At 41.4% G+C, this 18601-nt stretch overlaps 1 protein-coding gene and 1 long non-coding RNA gene across 2 annotated transcripts; one reads left to right on the top strand and one right to left on the bottom strand.

Annotated features, from left to right (window-relative positions):
- Positions 1–2127: 2127 nt before the first annotated feature.
- LOC125105526 (uncharacterized) lies at positions 2128–7718 on the top strand. Its single transcript, XR_007128925.1, has 3 exons — positions 2128–2138; positions 6568–6571; positions 7576–7718. It is a non-coding gene; the product is annotated as an uncharacterized LOC125105526 (long non-coding RNA).
- A 1190-nt stretch (positions 7719–8908) lies between these two features.
- Positions 8909–10119, bottom strand: LOC125105524 (hsc70-interacting protein-like). Its single transcript, XM_047739086.1, has one exon. It carries the CDS (start codon positions 10048–10050, stop codon positions 8941–8943), a length of 1110 nt encoding a protein of 369 aa, XP_047595042.1. The 5' UTR covers positions 10051–10119; the 3' UTR covers positions 8909–8940.
- Positions 10120–18601: the final 8482 nt, after the last annotated feature.

The following is an 18601-nucleotide window of genomic DNA, read 5'->3' as shown; positions in this document are numbered from 1 at the left end:
TGAATTCACCAGCAATAAACTTCAGTCCATCACAGATACTTGAAGGGGATAAAAATAGAAGTCATACCCTGGGGAGATGATGTATGTACCATTTATAACCAACAAAGGATTGGTATTTTGAACTTTTTTAAAAAACCTTTTTGAGATAACAATGAAACAATGAAATTCCATTTCAATGGACAAAAGACATAAAAGTCATTTCTTGTATAAGGGTTTCATAAAAGAACCAAGAATTGTCAAAATACTCAACTCCATATACCTCAACCCATGAGTAGATCAGATTCAAACCCATACCTACCCAGCTTGGCAAAAATAAAAAAAAACATGTATCATATCAAGTGTTGACAAGGATGTAGAGTAAAAGAAACTCTACACACTACTGGCCAGAGTATATCTTTGACCAATTACTTTAGATACAAGTTGCACTGTCCAAAAAGAGAGTAAATACACATACCTGTCTACACAGCAATTTTCCTCCTAAGCCATATACAAGAATGTTCTCGGCATCATTTTCTTGTAATACTCAAAACTTAAAAAAAAAAAAACACAAGGGGAAGCTGGGTGGTGCAGTGGGTCAAAAACCTCTGCCTTCGGCTCGGGTCATGATACCAGGGTCCTGGGATCGAACCCTGCATCGGGCTCTCTGCTCAGCGGGGAGCCTGCTTCCCCCTCTCTCTCTGCTTCCCTCTCTGCCTACTTGTGATCTCTGTTGGTCAAATAAATAAACACACACACACACACACACACACACACGTTTTTCAATAATGGAGCAGATGTATAAATTTAGATGTATTCATGTAATTAAATATAATCTGAGGTGGAAATAAATAAAATCAGATAAAGTTCTGATATATCAACATGGGTCTCAAACACTCAGATTTAGTGGAAGAGAAAATATAAAAGAACACATCTGGCAGGATTCCACTTACTATAGATCAAAAACAGGCAAAACTAAGTAATGCATTGCTTGGGTATATAAATGTGTGTACATATGCAGCGAAATTATAAAAGAACTATAAAGGGAATGATGAACACCAAGATAAAACAGTGGTCACGCCTGTGGGGAAGGCAGGAAATTGGTCTGGGAAAGACAAGGACTCCCAGAACTAGAGAGGTCTTGGATTGGTCTTTCTTAACCCCTCATGATGAGCTCCACCATGATCATCTTATCACTATTCTCCTTATCTGTGGTATAACTGTGCCATATCTGTGATATATTTATATCACATATATGATATATATATTATATATATAACATATATATAATATATATACATTTAAATATAATGTATTATATATATGATATACATTTAAAGTATAGGCTTGATATTTAAGAGAGCTTATAAAAAAAAGAGCATAGAAAAAGGCACAAGTGTGGAAGGAGGCAGAGAAGACTGCTGAGAGCTTCTCATCACCTTCATGTGTACTTGGGGTCAGAAAAGAGCATCCACATTTGGTTTCTTAACTTTGACATCATTTTGGGCTTTTCTTTTCTTTTTATTTTCTTTCTTTCTTTCTTTCTTTCTTTCTTTTTTTTTTAACAATCACACACTAGTTCTGAATTTAAAGGTAATGACAATAATAATGCTTCGATGGAAATCTTTGCCTATGGTCAGCATAAGCTCCTAAGAGTTTCAAGATAGAGTAAATAAAATAAAACCGATGTTCAGAGAAACAATCAAGGGAACACTACTCAGCAGTGAAAAGGAATGGGAGGGTATTGGTACATGCTGTATGTTATGGACATTATGCTGAGTAAAAGAAATCAGTCTCAAAAGGATTACAAGCTTCATGACTGCAGTTTGATGACATTCTGAAAAAGACAAAATTAGAGTGAACTCCAGTGAGGGAGATCAGAACAGTGGTTGCCAGGGGGAAAGGTTGGGAAAAGGAGGTAGATTCTCAGGGAGATGGAACTGCTGTCTGCTCACCATGGTGGTGGTTTCCCAAGACATGTGCTAAAAACCATACCCCCATTTGTCCCCCAGTACCCATATACACCAAAGTTAATTTTACTATAAAGTAGAAGACAGAGAGAGAAGGAAAGACAGAGAGACATAGAGGGAAGGAAGAAGAGGGAGAGAGGGAGGGAGGGAGGAAGGAAAGAAAAAAGGAAGGAAGAGAGGAAGGGAAGGAAAGTAGGAAGGATTAATACCTCTTTAATTTGATGCATCTGGGCCCCTGGGTGGCTCAGTTGGTTGAACATCTGCCTTCGGTTAAGTACATGATCTTGGAGTCCTGGGATAGAGTCCCATGTTGGGCTCCCTGCTCAGTGGAGAGTCTGCTTCTCTCTTCCTCTCTCCAGCGCCCTCTGCCCCTCCCCCACTCCCATTCATGTACTCTCTCTCTCAAATAAATAAATAAAATCTTTAAAAATTAAAAAAAATGTGATGTGCTCTACACTGGATTTCAATACTGAAACAGAAAATAGACAGTGAAAACACTGATGATGTCAAAATAAAGTTTTAGTTTCACTAATTATATTGCACTGAGTTTAACTTGTTAGCTTTGACAAATGTGCTAGGTCAACATAAGATGAAACTGAGTAAAGTATATATAAAACTTTCTGTGTTACCTTCATAACTTTTTCTGTAAGTCTAAAATTATTCCCCTAAAATGTTTATCTAAATAATCCAAGCATAATTGGTATAATTTTTATTTAAAAAATGGAGGGAGAAACCTATACGTGGATTTGTTTGTATAATCCATATATACCTCCAGAAGAAAATACAATGCAACAGAGTAGAGAGCCCAGATATAGACCCTCAACTCTATGGTCAAATAATCTTCGACAAAGCAGGAAAAAAAAATCCAGTGGAGAAAAGATAGTCTCCTCAATAAATGGTGCTGGGAAAATTGGACAGCTATGCATAGAAGAATGAAACTCAACCATTCTCTTACACCATACACAAAGACAAACTCGAAATGGATAAATGACCTCAACATGAGACAGGAATCCATCAGAATCCTAGAGGAGAACATAGGCAGTAACCTCTTCCACAGCAATATCTCTCAAGACATGTCTCCAGGGCGCCTGGGTGGCTCAGTGGGTTAAGGTCTCTGTCTTTGGCTCAGGTCATGAATCCCAGAGTCCTGGGATCGAGTCCTGCATTGGGTCTCTGCTCAGCAGGGAGCCTGCTTCCTCTTCTCACTCTCTGCCTGCCTCTCTGCCTACTTGTGATCTCTGCCTGTCAAATAAATAAATAAATCTTAAAAAAAAAAAAAAAAAAAAGACATGTCTCCAAAGGCCAAGGAAACAAAAGTGAAAATGCACTTTTGGGACTTCATCAAGATCAAAAGCTTCTGCACAGCAAAGGAAACAGTCAACAAAACAAAGAGGCAACCCATAGAATGGGAGAAGAATATTTGCAAATGACACTACAGATAAAGGGCTCATATCCAAGATCAATAAAGAACTTCTCAAACTCAACATGCAAAAAACAGATAACCATGTTAAAAAATGGGCAAAAGACATCAACAGACACTTATCTATTTAAGACATATAAATGGCTAGCAGACATATGAAAAAATGTTCATCATCACTAGCCATCAGGGAAATGTAAATCAAAATGACATTGGGATACCATCTTACGCCAGTTAGAATGGCAAAGATTAACAAGACAGGAAACAACAAATATTGGAGAGGATGTAGAGAAAGGGGAACCCTCTTACACTGTTGGTGGGAATGCAAGTTGGTACAGCCACTTTGGAAAACAGTGTGGAGATTCCTCAAAAGATTAAAAATAGAGCTACCCTATGACCTGGCAATTGCAGTACTGGGTAGTTACCCCAAAGATACAGATGTAGTCAAAAGAAGGGCCATATGCACCCCAATGTTCATAGCAACAATGTCCACAATAGTCAAACTGTGGAAAGAACTGACCTGCCCTTCAACAGATGAATGGATAAAGAAGACGGAATATTACTCAGCCATCAGAAAGGATGAATAACCAACTTTTTTTTTTTTAAAGATTTTATTTATTTATTTGAGAGAGAGACAGTAAGAGAGAGCATGAGCAAGGAGAAGGTCAGAGGGAGAAGCAGACTCCCCATGGAGCTGGGAGCCCGATGTGGGACTCGATCCCCGGACTCCGGGATCATGACCTGAGCCGAAGGCAGTCGTCCAACCAACTGAGCCACCCAGGTGTCCCTGAATAACCAACTTTTACATCAACATGGATGGGACTGGAGGAGATTATGCTGAGTGAAATAAGTCAGGCAGAGAGTCAATTATCATATGGTTTCACTTGTTATGGAACATAAGGAATAACATGGAAGACATTAGAAGAAGGAAAGGAAAAGTGAATTGGAGGAAATCGGAGGGTGAGATGAACTATGAGAGACTATGGACTCCGAGAAACAAACTGAGGGTTTTAGAGGGGAGGGGGTTGGAGGATGGGTGAGCCTGGGGTTGGGTATTAAGGAGGGCACATACTACATGGAGCACTGGGTGTTGTACATGAACAACGAATTTTGGAACACTGCATCAAAAACTAATGATGTATTGTATGGTGAATAACACACACAATTAAAAAAAGAAAATATAAGAAACTTAATACCAGTTGCTTATATAGAGGGATACTGGGTCCTTAGAAGTCAGGAGTGTGAGATATTTTTTAATCACATACTTTAAATTTTTCTTCAATTTTGAATCATGTGAAAATACTATTTTAAAAATGAAGGTAATTTTTTTTTTAATCCCAGCTATTGAAATGGTGGGCCAAAAGCAATGTATCTTTTACCCTTTGATATACACAGCCAGATTGCCTGGGGAGAAAGAAGTCTCATGAATTGATTAAAAAAAAAAAATAGTCCCAGGTTCGTGTCCACTAAGTTTCTTTAGTTCACAGTAACAGTTGTGCAATTCATTATTAATCTTCAGTTGCTTCGATGGTTCTAGCAGCTTCTAACCTGTGGAATCAGTAGCCTATCCAGCCCAGGACAGCCCTCTCAGGGCACTCAGGATGCAGGAATGGAATTCACCTGGGATGGTCTCAGTGAGTTATGACTTGAGGACCCCAATGAGGCTCTGTGAGTAGAGGATCAAAATCGTCTGCCTTTTTGGATGGTGTTTGTCATTGACTAGCAACACCCACAGAGAAAAAAAAAATCATGAATCTGAGCCTGCTTCTGTAGAAACAACGGACTCTTCTTGCAGAGGCTCCAAACAGCAGGGAGGAACCCAGTACGTAGATCCGGTCTTATAATCAGCAAGTGTGTTCTGCAGGCTCTGGGAACCAGGAAGCTTTTTCCCCACTGGGCAAATCATTTGGTATCTTTTCTGTGTCTGCTGATACCAATTTGTATTTCACATTCGCCTTAGAAAAAGGAGAGGGAAAAAAAAATACTGGCATAAAAAATAATATCTTCTAAAGTGGTTTTATTATTCATTTTTTAAAATCTTCACTTTTAACAGAGCTATCCATAAGTTTCAAGTACCAGAGAGTGACTAAATAGCCTTGAAATACCTTTTTCTTATCTCTGAAAGTGGAATATAAATGAAACATTTCTTGCAGCTTATAAACCTGCCCAGACTTTGGTACTTCTGCTGGGAATTAATTGCACACCCGCTGGGGGTTTCATCAAAGGAACTGGGGAATCATTCCTTCATTTCTAATAATTTGTGTTTTTCTTTAAGTGTCTCACTCCAAGGCGACTGTCCCTGGCTGTGCTGGTCCTGCATTGGCAAAACTGGGAGAAAAAGCCTTGGAAAACACTAGGCTATAAATAGCGCCCCCTAGAGGTGGGGAGAGGCAGTCAGGCTACCTGTGTACATTGCCTGAGAACAATGAAAGGATTATTAAAAACAAATGAACAAACAAACAAACAAGCAAACCTGCCATAGATGTCTGGTTTTATAATCTGTGGATGACGTTAAGGAACCCGACATCCTAATACAGAAAGCTATTCCAAAGGCCAAAGCTGTTGGAGCAAGTGCCTCAGAATTCTTGCTTCATTGATCGGATGGAATGGTGAGGCACGGCATGAGTCAGTGTAAGTATATTCTTCATACCCTGGACTTCTTTCAAAGATTACATATATTTCAAAAGCATTTCCTCACTCCGCTTTCAGAATGCCTTTGTAGAAGCTTTAGAAAACAACTATTTCTCCTGTTAATTCACCATTACTGGATAAAAGAGAATTGACTAGTCTGCCACAAAAGTTTTCCAGTGATTGTGATTAAACAGACTTTGCTCAGATCATCTGGGATTCAAGAAACCCCCCGCAGCAGAAGAACAGATGTGACCAAGGGTGAATATGGAAGGTGGGCTACAACCTGCTCATGGGACCAGCACTCCTTGGGCTGCGCTTGGAGGAGAATATAAAGGAGCTCTTGAAAGGATGTATAGCATTCAAAAGGATACAGAGAGAAAGAGGCCATTTTGACAGAGGCTAGAAGATCATTGTAGAAGAAGCCCAGAACAGAGGTTAACTCATAATTGGCTAACGGAGAACCAGGCTATGTGTAATGATATGAATTTAACCTGAAGCTGAAAAGGATCTTTGAGGGGGGATAAAAAAGACCCTGTGTTTTGTTTTGTTTTGTTTAAATCACAAGCAACAGAGAAAGGTTCTGGCCAACTCAGCCTGCAAAGGAATTAGTGGGAGACTGTAAGGCAGACAGGGAGGCTGCTAGGCCAGACTTGGAAGATGAGCATGGGAATTGGACATCAGAAGCAGAATCGTGGTCACGCGGTAGAAGCATGGCCCCATGGCAGATGGCTACACCATCGCCAGCACCACTGACCTGGTCACTCCATGCTATTGGGATCACATTCTCCCTGTTTTTGTGTCAGTTGCTCGAGAATCACTTTCCCAGATGGAAGGATCCTGTTGGCTAAGCCCGGACTATATGCCCATGTTCTAGCCACCAGGGGACAGCCAAAGAAATGGGGTCCTTATCAGGTCATCTTTAGGGAAAAATGGGTTCTGCCTCCCACCAAGACTCTAAGTCTAGAAACCCCCTGAACAGGAGAGATGGTTTCTGGATAGGGCAGACCAACAATTCAGCAAGCAAACCAATGCCCATGATGTCCTTAATCACTTTGTAGCAGAATGGGAGACTCGGACATAGAGGATGGGGAGAGAATAGAAGGGAAAGAGATGGAGAGAATGGATATGAGGAACCTAGATCAGAGGAGGGAACTGGAAAGACAACCCATAGAAGTATCACTTGCTATTTATTTTTTTTTTCAAGTTTATATGCTGAGTATTTTTAAAGGATTTAAAAAGCATGCTTAGTTAGCATACAGCCTTTTCTCACTTATATAACAGATGCATTTCTATTTGCTTGTGTACAGCAAAGGGTTAGAACCTGAATCAACTTACTTATGACTTCAGAAATGTGCTATTTCAGAAATTATTCCATGGAATTTTCTTCACTGCTCCTACCACTGATTCTTCAAATAAGCAAAGTACAGAGGGTCTCATCCCTTGAAAACTGTTTTTGAACACCAGCACTTTAAATTGGAAAGGTAGAAACCTAGCAATTCCTAGTACAGTGCCTAGACTTAGTCTTAATTAATGTTGATTTGAATGTACAACAGAAAATCCATCATTTCTTTATCCTTGGAGGAGAGGTGGGGGATATGGTGGAGTATTCAAGAGCTGAATAAGAACACAATGACTCCTAATGCCATCAACCCCACAATGAAGAACCATGGATCTCATCAATTTTATAATTCGTATTGGATCAAGAAATTTGGTCCCCCTCTATGTATATCAATGAATTCAAACGTCATACTCTCCAAACTACGAAGATGAATAATGTCAGATAAACTCCAACTGCAACAGGTATTTCCTCAGAAGACTGAACATCAAAGGGAATCCCTCCTTCCAACATCTTCTGAGATGGTTAAGATTTCACCGAAGCGGAAACCTAACATTTAAATATGCAATCGCTTGGCCAAGTAAGAAACTACAACTGTTATGGGTATTACCTGACATAACCACTATATGTATTACATATTAAACCCAGCATTACATATACTTGCACAATTATGCTGTGAATGATGTAATAGTGATGATGCCAGTGAAAAAGGACTATCTTTAGCCCAAAGAGTACTGGGAGGGGAGAAGGGGGGACGTGAAAATAAGCAGAAAGCACACAAAGAGATGGGTATTTTCTGACCAGGAAAGGTCACTCTAAACACAGAAATATTAAAAAAAAAAAAGTATTCCCTTATTTCCCCTATGTGGAAATAATGCAAAACATTTATTTTCTATATGAGACAAGAACACAGCTAAGTAAGCCAAGTCTACTGCAGCATTATAAAAATCATCCCTTCACCACAGTGTAAGATTTAAATGCATCTGCACAAGGGTGCACACTATATAAAAGGAGTAAGGTTGCTGCTGCCCTGCCAAGCACTTCCGGTCCCTACCCAGGTCTGACTGCAATACTGGTGGTCCCAATGGTTCTATCAAAATAAATTGTGTTTAAAAAATAAAGCATTTAAAAAGACAAATCAAAATGTCTCAGAAACCGTATCTCCAACTCAAACTTCATCTATTTTAATGTATTATTTGCCTCCCACTAATAAACCTTTATTTCACTCGTTATAATTGAGCAATGAATCTTCCACACTGAAATATCTTCCTTGCCCAATTAATCCAAAGGAAAAAAACTGAAATGATTAGTAAAGAAAAATGTAGGGACTAACATACCCTTTTAATATGTTTTTAAATATTTTTAAGGTTTAAAAAGTGTTTAAAGTTTGTAGTTCCTAGTAGGAAAACATTATCTGAATGAATACCCTAATGGCAACAATTGTAGAATGTTCCAGTTGCATGGGGAGCAGAGGGGTAGGGATTCTCTTCACAGCACCCCAGCTTTCTTCATGAGAAGGTCGGAGGTGCACTGGTTTGTATTATTGCGACATCCATTAGGTGATCGAAGTTGCTTTTCCTTCAGCAAGGGCTTTATTTGTCATAAGGGCATTATGCTTGACCTCCAAATTTGGCTGACAATTTACTGATGAGATTCATAACCTTTGGGTTGCTCTGATATTTTGACATACTCGCTGGGTTCTGGGCCACATCCTGGAAGGCCACCATAACTTCTGGATCCCGCATGGCTACAAGAACTTCCGGATCACTAAGAATTTCATTGAGCCCAGGCATTCCCGCCATTCCAGGCATCCCCCCTGCCATTCCAGGCATTCCTCCAGGAAAAGTACCAGGCATTCCCCCAGGAAAGCCACCTGGGAAAGAGCCATACTGAGCTCCTGATTGTCGTCTGGCTTCTTCCTCCCTCTGGGCTCTCTCATGTTCTTCCCGAGCCTTCTTAACCCTTTCTATTCTTTCTTTGATCTCGCGCTCTTCACGTTTTCGCTCATATTTTCTCCGATGTTCAGCAATTTTCTGGGCCCTCGGTTGAACTTCTTTCAGCATTGCACTAGCATCTTCATCATAATCCAGTTTACAAGCAAGGGCAAGATCATGTGCTGCTTCTTCCCAATGGCCCAGAAGTCTATGTGCTTTCCCACGCCACTTATAAGGCTGAGCTGAATCAGGATTTATTTCAATAGCTCTGTCACAGTCTCGAATGGCAGCATTTGGCTTCTGTAATTTGATGAAGACACTGGCTCTCTTGGCATACAGAATGGCCAAGCGAGGATTTAGTTTGATGGCATCTGTGAACAAGTCAATGGCTTTCTGTAGTTCACCATCATTTAGGGCATCAATGGCAGCCACTTTTTTATCATTTGCCTGATCCATCATTTCCTCGGTTATCTCTACATTTTCATCTCCCATTTCTTGAGGGGCATCGGTATCTGGTTCAATCACACCTTCATTGTCAATTTCTAGATCATTCTCCTCACTTGATGGTTCATCTGTCTTTATATTTTCCTCTGCCTTCTTACTATCTGGTTTTTCTTCCTTGATACTGTCTTCTGATTTAGTTTTATGAGTGGCAGGTGGTATTTTACCCCCCATGCTCTCCACCCACTCCCGCAGGAAACACATTTCCTCGGTGTGCAGAACGCTCGGATCCCGCTTACACATTTTCACGAAAGCCCGAAGCTCACTCACTTTGCGGGGGTCCATGGTCCGGAGGCAGTAGCAGGCGGCAGGCGCGGCTGAGGTTGCGACCCGATTCCAGGCGCGGGTACTAACTCAGCGTGATCTCACTTGCTATTTAAAAGAGACACGAACAATGAATCATGGAACACTACATCAAAAACTAATGATGTACTGCATGGTGACTAACATAACATAATTAAAAATAAATAAAAAAGAAAAAAAACATAAAATGAAACCATAAACAAAGAATGTCTTAGCTTAGACTCCTGCTGGTCTCCAAAGCAGAGTCCAGAACAGGGCTTGTGTGTTTTTAGTTCAGTTGAAGAAGCTATCAGAGAAGTAGAGTGGGAACCAGGGAGGAATAAAAGAGAGAAGGAGAGGGGGAAAGGGTGTAGTCCTGATGGGTCTACACAGTGGGGCAATGGGCTCAATCTCTTACACTCCTTGGGTTGCTCCCTGGAATGCACTTTAGAATTGTTCACCTGAATGATGGAAGACAGTGGTGGTCATCTACCTGCTCTAGTCTCCTGTTGGCCCATATTGCTCTCTGGGCATTGACTCCCTTACATTTGAGAATTCTGGGCAGCTTCCTGCAGGAAGCACATACCACAGAGAGCAAGACATATGAAGTGAAGCTGAGGATATGGCCAGGAGGCATTATTATAGCAATGTTTTGAGTATAAGGGAAGTAGGGGATGTGAAGCTAAGGATAAGAACTGTCCATATACAAATGGAGACATGCAGTTTCCTACTATCAAAATGTGTTTATTGAAACCATGATTTTGAATGCCTACAAGCTCTGTATATCAGGATAGGGTTAAGCATGGGACAATGAACAGTGTTCTGTTAATAGTATAGATCTTATGCCTCTTTACAGATAGTTTGTGTCCTTCATCTCACGGTGCCATAGGGGACACAAAGAGGAAAGATGTTGCCTAAGGAGATAATTAGAAAAGCTGGGGATGCTGGGATGAGAATATTTTATTCTTCATGAGTGTGGCAAAGAGAAGTTACCCAGAGAAGCAGCAGTGACTACCAGGTTGGGCTGGTCCTTTGTTGGCTGCTTTTGTTCATCAGAACCCATTCAATCATAATCATGGTCAGAGAGGTGAATAAGGGTTCATAGTTTCTAGAACTTTCCAACATGGACCTGTGGTCATCATGAACACCAGACACATTTTTTTTAATCTAAAATAATCCCTTTCTAACCTCACATAATCTAACAATGGGAAGAAAGCCAATATCTATGTATTCCATCCTCCAAGGAAGGATATAAGGAATCCATTTCAAGAGCCTACCATGGAGGCTAAAGCCCTGTTTGTGAGCAAACCTAAGCCACAATCAGATTCATAAATGGTTCTTGTGATGCACATGTCCAGTCCACTTAGGAAGGACATTAAAGAGGGAGGTAGTTAACAAGTCCTTAAAGGAGACTATGTAGAAAGATCAGGGCTGTGGATAGACACCCAAGAGAAGTGAGTTCTAGAACCCAGCAAGGGAGGGCCTCAAAAGCCAGGCAAGTGTTAGATGCTTCTGGTTCCTGGGATATATTAAACTCTGTGTTTCCAAAGGAGTCCGTCCCTCTGTCCATCCAGTGCCAGTGCCATGAGGTGCATGAAGCCCCTCCCCCTACCAGTGAGGCCTTAACATTGTCCTTTGTTCATAGACACTTACATGACAAAGATGAAACACAGCAGATGGCTCCACATCTCCAAGAAACCAGCCAGCATATGACAAGCAAGATGCTTTTGAAAAAGATATTTCCTTCTTTTTTCCCCAAATTTCTCATAACCCTTTCTCTCTAAACCATGGGTAGGAGTCTTTCCAGAGTGGGCTATATAGGATAATCGAAATGATCTGTACCATGGAGCTCCCAAAACTGACCTTTTCCCACGATTGACTGTGTGTTTTTGGAGGAAGACTGTGTATCTCCACTTTCTCCATGCCCAGAAAATCCTTCCCCATGAGTTTCTGCAAGCTGACAGATCTTGCCAAATAGATCCCCAGACAAATCTTGAAAACTGTATGTATCTAGAAAGGATACACAGTAGAGAACCACCCATAGGACTGATGGTGTACAAACAGTACTTAGTCCTGTGAATATGCTTAACTTCATATAAGCCTTACTTTTGAAAGGAGCCTGGAGAGGAACTGTGGTTAGGACTTAAATGGAAATGCAGGGATGCCTCTAGGCAAGGATTAAGGGGCAGAAATGAGGTGTACAGCTGCAGCTGGACCTTATAGGTTCATGCACCTGTAAGCTGTGTTACCACAAAGGTGCAGGGGGATGGGAAAGGTGAAGAGAAGGAAGGAAAAAGGAAATATCTGAAAGACACTGAACTGGACAAGTTTACCTTTCCTCTGCTTTTGCCCAAATGAACAAAGCTCATGAAGAATAACTTTTTCCTCCCCACACAAAATGCAATTATTCCTTCAAATCATTCAGATCTTGGAAATTGAACAGCACACTCTTCAGTGACACTTTTCCTCCAAGAGCCCTGTAGTGGATGGTAAACGCACTGCCTTGCAGCATGCATTATTCATCAGGCCTGGAAAGAGACTAATCATCCGTTCTATTGTTAATGGCCTGTAAATAGTCGCTTTTGACAAGAACATTTAACACCGAGAAGGAGCGTTTGCAGAGGGAGCAGGGCATATAACTTGACATCACAGGAGTGAGACACAGTTTGGATCTTACTTACTACAGTGACTGGAAGCTGGTGCTGGGAAGGCAGCCTCTTGGTCAGATCAGGTAAATGGTATCCTTGAAGAACTGGGAGAGAGTTCCCCCAACCACATAGTAGAAAACTAGATGTCTGTAGTATTGCCTCATGGGGGAGCAGGTGCAAAGACCGCATGTGGCACTAGGTAGAGACACCCTGGGCTTCATCTCACACTCTCTCCCAGCACCCCTCCCTCTCTTGGGTCCTTGCAGCTCTTCAAAAGCAACTGTCTTTCCTTTTTGAGATTCGCCTTAAAGGCCAGCACGCCACTGTGTTCAGGAGAATGCAGATGAAAGAGCTGGGTTTGCTCTAGAGCCATTGCTCTTTCTGGGTTTCAGTTTCCACTTTTGGTCATGGTAACAAATAATACCTACCTCCCAAGGTGGTCGTGATACTTGAATGGGAAAAAGCAGATAAAATTACTGTTGTGGTACCTAAAACGCATTTGGGTCTTAGTAACTATTAATATTCTTGCCCTTTTCCTTCATCTGTAAGCCAAAAACTACAACACCTGTCATGGAGGCATGCCGTGAAGGTCAGTGGACATGATATTTGAGAGAGCAACACTGGGTTTTGTCTTGATGGAGTTAGTTATTTATTTTATAAGTCTAGACATTTGGCAAAAATAAAGTTCCCTATATTTATTTCTCTTGAAAAGGAAAAAGCCCATGACTGGAAATATGAAATAAAGTCCTGGTGAAAAACAGAGAAGAAGCCAGCATTCCCCAAACATCACCCCTTTGTAGACAGATTTAATGGAGTCGTTCATACTTCCTGGGAGTGTGGCTCCTGCCTGCAAGTTACAGGTCGTCCGCTCCTAACAATCTCTCCTCTTCATTTTCTGGAGGTTTTCAGATTGTCCCACATGTACGCAACTCATTCTTCTATGTTCTTCTGCCCCACCCTCATTCATGTTGCTGAAGTCCCTTCCTGAGAACCTAAGGTCTTTCTTAAGAAAACTGACTTTCATGCTGCAAGTTCCATCCCCTCAGGCCTCCCAAAGTCACCAACCTAAATAAAAATTTCTTCTTTTGGTTTTGGCCAAACCAGAGACAAGATGTTTCCAAGAAGAAGGGAGAGGGGTGACTGGGTGGCCGTCAGTTAAGCGTCCAACTCTTGGCTTTAGCTCAGGTCATGATCTCACAGTCTTGGAGATCAAGCTCCATGTGGGGTTCCACTCTCAGTGCAGAGTCTGCTTGGGATTGCCTTTCCTCCCTCTGCCCCTCCTGCTAGTGCACTCTCTCTCTCTCTCTCTCTCAAATAAGTAAATCTTAAAAGAAGGAAGGAAGGAAGGAAGGAAGGAAGGAAGGAAGGAAGGAAGGAAAGAAGGAAGGAGAAGGGAAGGGAAGGAAGGAGAAGGGAAGGGAAGGGAAGGGAAGGGAAGGAAAGGAAAGGAAAGGAAAGGAAAGGAAAGGAAAGGAAAGGAAAGGAAAGGAAAGGAAATGAGGAAAGGGGGAGAGAGGGAGGAAGGGAGGGAAGAATATTTCCTCCCTAATTCCTTATCACATTTTGTTTCCTGGACACAGAGCGGGGCTGCTATGTTCCAAGCCTCACAGAGTCCCTGGGAATAGTGTTTCTCCTTAGTCTCCAGTCTGCTTTGCTTCCCTCCAAAGGGCCCAGCCTCAGCCAATGAGATCTTCCTGAAAACAGAGAGCATGCAGGGCTCTCCACTCCCAGTCCTGCCTCACTCCACTCTCTAGTCTTTGTCCCAAACCCATTTGAAGACAGCTCCTTGCAGGACATCTTCCTTCCACGCTATGCAAACAAAGCCATGCAAATAGTGCCTGCAGATTAACAATGCCACCAGCCCACAAGTGTCTGAACGTTATTTCCACAGAACCATGACGCATACACACACCCTCGATACACCCTCGATAGAAACCCACGAGATGAAAACTGATTCCCATCCACATGGAAGACTTCTTCTCTGTTGCTCATTTTCACTTTCTTTAATCTTAAAATGTAATTCAAGTGAATGCTCTCCTTCCTTGCAATGAAGTCTGGGAGATTTTAAATAAAACAAAATTAATCCTATATGTAACTTAGTTTCAAACAACAGCTACTCAGACCTCCTTATTGACTGTTGGCTTCCACGGATGCCATTTACTTAAATGCCTTAAAACTACTCCATTCAGTGACTCCACTGTAGGGAGCTATCTTAACGTGTGTAATGGGGGACGGTCCAGATCTGCAGTGTAGACAGTAAATCTGCTCCTTCAATTTTTTTTTTTTCCAGCTAAACCAAGCAAAAGCAGGTTTGGCGCCAACTTGACTCAAAAGACTTCTATATCATGGACCTGGCAACTGAAGTTAATTGGAGCTGAATGGCCCCCTATGGAGATGAAACCAAGGGAAAGTCAGAAAGCAGAAATTACAGGCTTTATATCCATTTGCTTAATCACCACTCCTCGTTCTTTGGTGCATGAAAGTAATAGACAAAGTATTGTATTCATGCCTCTATTTATATTCATGGCTTTATTTCCGATCTTCACCTGGGTTACATTTTGGTTAACCATTTCTTCTTTTCTTGGAGTACCTACACAGTGAGAAGGCCTTGTCCCCGCCATCTCCTTTCAAGGTTGCTTCAGATCATTTAAATGACAAACGCTCCACGAAAGGAAGCTAGGGGCTGTGTTCTGCGCATTTGTTTTCCTCCAAACAATTTACATTTTCTCTTTACAACACCTTCAGTTTCAGTCATGGGAGGATAAATGTTTCATTTTTTAAAAGGAGAGCCTTCATCAGCCTTTCAAAGGGAAAAATTGCCTCTGGTAAACTTTTAGAATAAAAGTAATAGAATAACAGATATCTGAGATGAGGAAAATGAATGTGCTTATTTGGCCCTCTCTCTGAGGCAAAAATACTACTTAATCCCTTCTGACTGTCAACTGTTGGGGCCTGTGTCCTTGGCCTCCCTGAACAATTTTCTCAGTTAGTGAACTAATGCAGAAAATCCCATTTTTTTATTGTGGTAAAATATACATCACATAAAGTCTACCAGTTTAAGCAGTTTCACATGTAGAGGTCGGTGACATCAAGTACCTTCATGTTGTCGGCAACCCTTATCACCACCACCGCTTCTAGAATATTCTCATCTTCCTCCACTTCCTCCACATCATACACCAGCTCCTCATTCTCCTTTTCCTCCAGCCCCTGGCAGCCACCGATCTATGCTTTAACTCTGGGACTACTCTGGCTACCTCCTGCAAGTAGAGTCATATATTCTTTGCCTTTTTGTGTCTGGCTTATTTCAAGGTAGAAGGAGACAGTTGACATTTTTAAGGACTCAACCCTGGGTTTAAATCTCACCTTTGCCACATCATCCCACTATATTTTCAGAGAAATCCCTCTAAATGTGTTTCTTTACTAGCCCCACATGATGGTACTAATGATGCTGGGTGGTATGGTTGTCAAGACCACTGTGTCCATAGCACGATATAGGACAAAGAGCTAATACTCAGTAGATATTATTTCTTTTTCCAGCTACTAAGACAGGAATTTGAGATAAATCCTGATGCCTAAACTTCAACAAGCTAAAACAGCACTCCTGGGCCTGTCAGGTATACGCTGAAACTGACCCTCTCTAACATGAGAATGAATAAGAATATCATCCTCAAAGGTTTATTGTGGTAATAAAATGAGATTAAATATGAGAGCTTTATCTATAAAATCCAGCAATGGTTGGTCCAGTCTCAATCAGAGGGATTCCGGAATGGCCTCAGAAGATGCAAGCTATATGACAAAGGCGATACAGTTGTCGGCATCCCCAAGACAGAGAGAAGAAAAGATGATGTGGCATTTGTAGCTTAAAAGGAGAGGGGCATCGACTCATAAAAAGCCTTGGATTTCCTGCCATAAAAATACCGTTGATCTGAAACATATGTTTGATAGAATCTTTTTATTTTATTGTTAGAATAAAAGCTAAAGGTCATCTACACCAATATTATTATTTCACACACCTGGTAAGGGATCTTGCTCCTATGTCTCTAACTTTTGTCTCACCCATGGATGGCTATTTGTTTCTACTATAACCCTGAAAAATGAGCCTCATTCTTGCCTTTCAATCAATATGATGAAACTTTGGCTAGTGCTAGCCAAATATACTGTCATTATTGAGTTCAATCTTATGCCATTTCTCAGAGGGCTTGATCTCTAAGAAACTGGACTGAGTTGGACAGTCAGCAGAACCTAACTCTTAACCTGTGGAGTCAAAAGATTCTGGACCTGCTCCCAATGACAGGGGAAAGGCAAGATAGCTGAGTTTTTGGCTTGTGTACTTGTGGAAACTTATATACAACAAAGTTAGCATTGACTTCAGTGAAGCAATATATTATTTTCACATACATTTAAAAGTTTAAAATGAGTTGGTCCACAAAATCACAGAATATATACACAAATATACATATGTATCTAACTGAGAATGGAAGACAGGACTAGGAATTCAGCCGTGTGATAGGTTCCATAACAGGCCCCCCAGTTTTTAGGTCCTGATCTCTTCTGATGGTTGTTGGTTTGGAGAAAGGGTTTCACAGGTGATTGCATCAAGAATATTTTGATGGGGAGATTATTCTGGGTTATTTGGATGTGTCCTAAATGCGATTGCATGTGTCCTTACAAAAGAGAGGGAAAGAGAGATCTGACATGCACAAAGAAGGTGGCAATGTGAAAAGGAACAAAGAGGTTTGGAGATGCTGGCCTTCAGGATTGGAATGATGCAGCCATGAACCAAAGAATCCTGGCAGCCACCAGGAACCACTGGAAGAGGCAAGACACGTATTCTCTACTTGAGCTTCTGGTGGAAGTGCAGTCTCCTGATAATACCCTGATTTAGGCCTAGTGATACTGATTTGAGACTTCTAGAGTTGAGAAGCCAGCAAGAATAGGTTTCCTTTGATGAAGCCACCAAGTTCATGACAATCATTCTAGCAGCAACAGGAAACAAATACAAGCAGTATCATAAGGGCAGTGCCATCTCTTCTCCTATGGATCTTACCATCGAGGAGAGAAGATAGAAAATTGATCAAATAAAACTGAAGGTAACTTAGGATGGGGGGTATGATAGGGTAAGAGCAGGGTGTTATGAGAACATAATAGCAGAGGGGCCCTGGCTGTCATTGCAGATCAGGAAAGGCAAGCTGAGAGTGTTTAAAAGGAAATATAAGGATCTAGAATGAGTGGCAGTTATACAGCAAGGTGCAGCTCACATATGGAAGTGGGTTCTACTGTGCAAGAGCCAAGAGGCTGTGGAGATAGTTCCACATTCGAGCCCTGAAACAGTCCAGTGGGTCAGAGTACGGAGGGCATCGAACAGTAGGAGATGAGGCAGATAGGCAGGCAAAAAACATACTACACAGGGATTTACAACCATGGTGAGAAGAGAGATTATTTATGGGGGGAGGGGGGTTGGAGGGGTGGGGTTATGGATATTGGGGAGGGTATGTGCTATGGTGAGTGCTGTGAAGTGTGTAAACCTGGCGATTCGCAGACCTGTACCCCTGGGGATAAAAATATATGTTTATTAAAAATAAAATTAAAAAAAAAAAAAGAAGAGAGATTATTTAAAAAGCAGTGGGAAGCCACTAAAGTTCTCAAGTCAGGGGATGGTGTGTCAGATTTCATTTTAAATGGATAAGTTTGGTGTCACAATGAAGAATAAATAAAATCAGACCAAATCAAGGGCCATTGAGGGGGCCTGGGCTGTGGTCCAAGCAAGAGATGACTGTAACTTGAACTAAGACCAAGGACAATGTCAGGGAGGCTAGACAGGAGGGTTGAATGCTTGCAAGAGAGAGTGTTAACTTTGTAGGTAGAACAGGACAGTCCAGTTGACTAGACATGATGTATGTGAGAAA

This window comes from Lutra lutra, chromosome 7, assembly GCF_902655055.1.
Source record: "Lutra lutra chromosome 7, mLutLut1.2, whole genome shotgun sequence".
NCBI classification, from domain to species: domain Eukaryota; kingdom Metazoa; phylum Chordata; class Mammalia; order Carnivora; family Mustelidae; genus Lutra; species Lutra lutra.
Note: the sequence above shows the minus strand (reverse complement) of the source record. Positions and strands in the feature narration are given on the sequence as shown.